This window comes from Oncorhynchus mykiss, chromosome 11, assembly GCF_057628025.1.
Source record: "Oncorhynchus mykiss isolate SJ-2025 chromosome 11, ASM5762802v1, whole genome shotgun sequence".
Classification (NCBI taxonomy): Eukaryota; Metazoa; Chordata; class Actinopteri; order Salmoniformes; family Salmonidae; genus Oncorhynchus; species Oncorhynchus mykiss.
This window is the reverse complement of record NC_143032.1, coordinates 74,674,001-74,680,000: the sequence shown is the minus strand read 5'-3', so window position 1 is coordinate 74,680,000 and position 6,000 is coordinate 74,674,001. Positions and strand designations below refer to the sequence as shown.

Sequence of the window (6,000 nt, the reverse complement as noted above, 5' to 3'; positions counted from 1 at the left end):
GTGTTAGCTGTTATATAGCGCCTCGTCATGACTGAAGTTGGCAAACAACACCCCTTATCATCCTCCTCCCACGCTGCTGTATTACAAACAACACCCCTGTCATCTTCCTCCCACGCTGCTGTATTACAAACAACACCCCTGTCATCTTCCTCCCACGCTGCTGTATTACAAACAACACCCCTGTCATCAATCTCCCATGCTGCTGTATTACAAACAACACCCCTGTCATCTTCTTCCCACGCTGCTGTATTACAAACAACACCCCTGTCATCATCCTCCCATGCTGCTGTATTACAAACAACACCCCTGTCATCTTCCTCCCACGCTGCTGTATTACAAACAACACCCCTGTCATCTTCCTCCCACGCTGCTGTATTACAAACAACACCCCTGTCATCTTCCTCCCACGCTGCTGTATTACAAACAACACCCCTGTCATCTTCCTCCCACGCTGCTGTATTACAAACAACACCCCTGTCATCTTCTTCCCACGCTGCTGTATTACAAACAACACCCCTGTCATCATCCTCCCATGCTGCTGTATTACAAACAACACCCCTGTCATCTTCCTCCCACGCTGCTGTATTACAAACAACACCCCTGTCATCTTCCTCCCACGCTGCTGTATTACAAACAACACCCCTGTCATCATCCTCCCGCGTTGCTGTATTACAAACAACACCCCTGTTATCTTCCTCCCACGCTGCTGTCTTATAAACAGTACCCCAGTCATCTTCCTCCCACGCTGCTGTATTACAAACAACACCCCTGTCATCTTCCTCCCATGCTGCTTTACTACAAACAACACCCCTGTCACCTTCCTCCCACGCTGCTCTATTACAAACAACACCCCTGTCATCTTCCTCCCACACTGCTGTATTACAAACAACACCCCTGTCATCTTCCTCCCACGCTGCTGTATTACAAACAACACCCCTGTCACTTTCCTCCAACGCTGCTGTCCTATAAACAATACCCCTGTCATCTTCCTCCCACGCTGCTGTATTACAAACAACACCCCTGTCATCTTCCTCCCAAGCTGCTGTATTACAAACAACACCCCTGTCATCTTCCTCCCACGCTGCTGTATTACAAACAACACCCCTGTCATCTTCCTCCCACGCTGCTGTATTACAAACAACACCCCTGTCATCTTCCTCCCACGCTGCTGTATTACAAACAACACCCCTGTCATCTTCCTCCCACGCTGCTGTACTACATGTCATGTGTGGTACCGTGTGTCTGAGGTATACTGTCGTGTTGTTGTTGCTGACTCTCACATGCCCAAATTCAATTGCCCTTTGCAATGATTAAAGTGTTTGTAACTGAATTGAATTGAATCCCTTCCCCTGTCCTCCTTGCAGGTCCTGAAAGGCTGTAAGAAGCTGGCCATGTCAGTTTGTTCAGTAGGCCGGATCCCCGGGGGGTATGTCACCAACAACATTTATGCCTGGGTGGATCCTCATGGCCGCAGTGTGTCCCCTCCCTCCGACCTGGAGCAGCAAAGCACCCTGGGACCACAACACAGCCAGAGACGTACAGGACACACACAGGAGAAGACAGTGAGTGGATTGAATACCTCTGAGAATCTAAAATATATTTTCTCTCAGTTGTTTCAATATGGCTGACATATGGGTCAAATGGCCACTCATGTTTGACAACAAACAACTAATGGAGGGGGTGAACATGAGAAGGAGGAGGAGAAGGAGGAGGAGAAGGGGGGCAGAAATCAATGTGGAGCCTCACTGAGCTCTCCATATACCCAGGTTACATTAAAATGGCACCCTATTCCCTATGTAGTGCACTACTTTTGAACAGAACCCTATGGGCCCTGGTAGTGATCTATGTAGTGAATAAGGTTCCATTTGGTACTCAGACCATCCCTGCCCTGTGCACTCCTCTGCTCTGTCCAGTACCTCTCTCATCTATTGATGTGAGACTGCATCGTCAGCACCACAGACCAGGCAGGCAGCCGGGGGTACGGTACACAGCTTTACACAGCACTGCAGAATTAAAAGTAAACTACGAGGACGGCCAAACACAGCCCAAGGTTCTTAAAAACAGATTTACTTTCACTAAATAAACTGTGGGAACAGTAGAGGTGTATGGGGCTAACTTAATCACTAAATAAACTGTGGGAACAGTAGAGGGTTACAGGGCTAACTTAATCACTAAATAAACTGTGGGAACAGTAGAGGGTTACAGGGCTACCTTAATCACTAAATAAACTGTGGGAACAGTAGAGGTGTATGGGGCTAACTTAATAACTAAATAAACTGTGGGAACAGTAGAGGTGTATGGGGCTAACTTAATAACTAAATAAACTGTGGGAACAGTAGAGGTGTATGGGGCTAACTTAATAACTAAATAAACTATGGGAACAGTAGAGGTGTATGGGGCTAACTTAATAACTAAATAAACTGTGGGAACAGTAGAGGTGTATGGGGCTAACTTAATAACTAAATAAACTGTGGGAACAGTAGAGGTGTATGGGGCTAACTTAATCACTAAATAAACTGTGGGAACAGTAGAGGGTTACAGGGCTACCTTAATCACTAAATAAACTGTGGGAACAGTAGAGGGTTACAGGGCTAACTTAATCACTAAATAAACTGTGGGAACAGTAGAGGGGCTAACTTAATAACTAAATAAACTGTGGGAACAGTAGAGGTGTATGGGGCTAACTTAATCACTAAATAAACTGTGGGAACAGTAGAGGTGTATGGGGCTAACTTAATAACTAAATAAACTGTGGGAACAGTAGAGGTGTATGGGCTAACTTAATCACTAAATAAACTGTGGGAACAGTAGAGGGTTACAGGGCTAACTTAATAACTAAATAAACTGTGGGAACAGTAGAGGTGTATGGGGCTAACTTAATAACTAAATAAACTGTGGGAACAGTAGAGGTGTATGGGGCTAACTTAATCACTAAATAAACTGTGGGAATAGTAGAGGGTTACAGGGCTAACTTAATCACTAAATAAACTGTGGGAACAGTAGAGGGTTACAGGGCTAACTTAATCACTAAATAAACTGTGGGAACAGTAGAGGGTTACAGGGCTACCTTAATCACTAAATAAACTGTGGGAACAGTAGAGGGTTACAGGGCTAACTTAATCACTAAATAAACTGTGGGAACAGTAGAGGGGCTAACTTAATAACTAAATAAACTGTGGGAACAGTAGAGGTGTATGGGGCTAACTTAATCACTAAATAAACTGTGGGAACAGTAGAGGGTTACAGGGCTACCTTAATCACTAAATAAACTGTGGGAACAGTAGAGGGTTACAGGGATAACTTAATCACTAAATAAACTGTGGGAACAGTAGAGGTGTATGGGGCTAACTTAATCACTAAATAAACTGTGGGAACAGTAGAGGGGCTAACTTAATAACTAAATAAACTGTGGGAACAGTAGAGGTGTATGGGGCTAACTTAATCACTAAATAAACTGTGGGAACAGTAGAGGGTTACAGGGCTAACTTAATCACTAAATAAACTGTGGGAACAGTAGAGGGTTACAGGGATAACTTAATCACTAAATAAACTGTGGGAACAGTAGAGGGTTACAGGGCTACCTTAATCACTAAATAAACTGTGGGAACAGTAGAGGGTTACGGTGCTAACTTCATCATGCAGATAATTTCTAACCGGTTATTTTCCCCTGTATTTGGGTGAGATTCGTAGGGCCTGAGATGTTTATGTCATTAAATTGACAGTGATATTGTCTCTCTCAATGTGGGCCTGAGAACCCATCTGCATCTTAAATGGCATCCCATTCTCTATATACTAAAGTGCACTACTGTTGACCTGGGGATTTATCCCTGGTCATAAGTAGTACACTATGTAGGGAATGGGATGCTGTTTGGTACGAAGCCCCTGTTAGTACCATACCTCAGCCCAGACCCCAGGCCCCCATACAAGGTGTGATGATGTGTTGCTTATCTTGAGGCGGAGCCAGGGGGCATGAGTCTCTGCCAATGGAGAGTCAAGGCCTTTCATTTGGGACTCCTCCCTCTGGGCATCAAGCCTCATGTGTTGGAGGGATTGGTTGATGCTACCTCTGCACCTTTGATATAAACATTAATTTGTAAAGAAAGGTGCTCTGACATTCTGCATGTTGCGTTCTTCAAATAATTTGGTGCCATTTGGGAAGCACATCATATCACTTACCACTGTCACTTCCTGTCTGGTGACTGCCCCCTCTGTCTGTCCCTAAAGGTAAACCTGAACCTGGACGATGGTCTCTCTCTGGGCCTGATGATCAGAGGAGGGGCGGAGTATGGCCTGGGTATCTACATCACTGGGGTAGACCCCGGCTCAGCTGCAGACCACGGGGCACTCAAGGTATTAACCGATTATTACCATGCATATCCTATTGAAATTGTTACACCCCATCTGTCACGACTGTCTTCCTGGAAATGACTGGACCAAAGCGCAGTGTGATGAGTGTACATTTATTTTTATTTGAAATGAATGTCGCCAACAAAACAAGGAAACGACCGTGAAGCTTAACTTGGGCAACAATGCCACTAACAAAGTCAACTACCCACAAATGCGAAAGGAAAAAAGGCTGCCTAAGTATGATTCCCAATCAGAGACAACGATAGACAGCTGTCTCTGATTGAGAACCATACCCGGCCAAACACAAAGAAATAGAAAACATAGAAATAAAGAAACTTGAAAGCCCACCCTAGTCACACCCTGGCCTAACCAAAATAGAGAATAAAAGCCTCTCCATGGCCAGGGCGTGACACCATCACAGCGAATACAACGCAACCACAAGGTTCAGACGCCGTGAAGCAAAGGGGGTAAGAATCTTCTGTGGTCCATCTCGCTGTGTCGAAACCTGGCAGACACTTTTTAACTGACAAAAATATCATATGTACAAAAGGGTCGGCCATTGCATTCTTTAGTCTGCTGTTTTTTTTCAACTCAGATGACTGAGGCAGGACTAGTGAGCTTGTAAACAGAATGACTGAACCATGGCACCATAGTATCATGGCTGGGTTCGAAATAGATCTCGCAGGCATCAAGGATTTTTATGCCTTGAGACAATTGAGACATGGATTGTGAGGGTAAATGGGCGCACCGGTTTGTGTCAAGAACTGCAATGCTGCTGGTTTTTTCACGCTCAACCGTTTCCCGTGAGTATCAAGAATGGTCCACCACCCAAATAACATCCAGACAACTTGACACAACTGTGGGCAGCAGTGGAGTCAACATGGGCCGGTATCGCTGTGGAACGCTTTCAACACCTTGTACATCCATGCCCAGACAAATTGAGGCTGTTCTGAGGGCAAATGGGGTGGGGGAGCACAACACAGCCCTCAGCTCTTCATCTCTCTGTCAAAGAAACACTGCCAAAATGTCAAGCGCATCTTAATCAATCTTTCAAGAGACCATGCTTAGATTTCGAAAAAGTATTGGAAGGATAGGGAGCGTATCTTTTTTCACTGTGACTGACAATCAGAGTTCAATCAGAACTACATCACTGCATGAGATGGAATGACATGGATCACTCCTAAAACCAATTATCCATCCAATTATACACAGGTTAATGTTCTATAACCTGTTGGTAATACATGGATGAAGTGATGCATAGCCCTGTGAATGATGTGTTAGAGAAATACTTTTGAGAAGCAGGGACATACAATGTGCTCATGTCTTGATATCTGCAGTAAACCAGCATGTGAGCTAGCGAGAGGCTAGTTTAATGAGGCTAATTCAATGTTGCTCTTTCATTACCTTTTCTGGAGCTATTTTGCAGAAGCTGAGAGAAACCTCTCCTCTCCTGTCCACTCCTCTCCTGTCCACTCCTCTCCTGTCTACTTCTCTCCTCTCCTGTCCTCTCCTGTCCTGTCCTGTCCTCTCCTGTCCACTCCTCTCCTGTCCTCTCCTCTCCACTCTTTTCCTGTCCTGTCCTGTCCTGTCCTCTCCTGTCCTGTCATCTCCACTCATCTCCTGTCCTGTCATGTCCACTCCTCCCCTCTCCTG

At 45.2% G+C, this 6,000-nt stretch overlaps 1 protein-coding gene across 1 annotated transcript in view; it reads left to right on the top strand.

Moving 5' to 3' along the window:
• LOC110535109 (whirlin) overlaps window positions 1-6,000 on the top strand; it is an 88,650-nt gene that overhangs the window by 45,038 nt on the left and 37,612 nt on the right. The window contains exons 2-3 of the mRNA XM_090189072.1: window positions 1,365-1,562; window positions 4,225-4,350. Coding sequence (XP_090045198.1) covers window positions 1,365-1,562; window positions 4,225-4,350 — 324 coding nt within the window. The remainder of the gene's footprint in view (window positions 1-1,364; window positions 1,563-4,224; window positions 4,351-6,000) is intronic.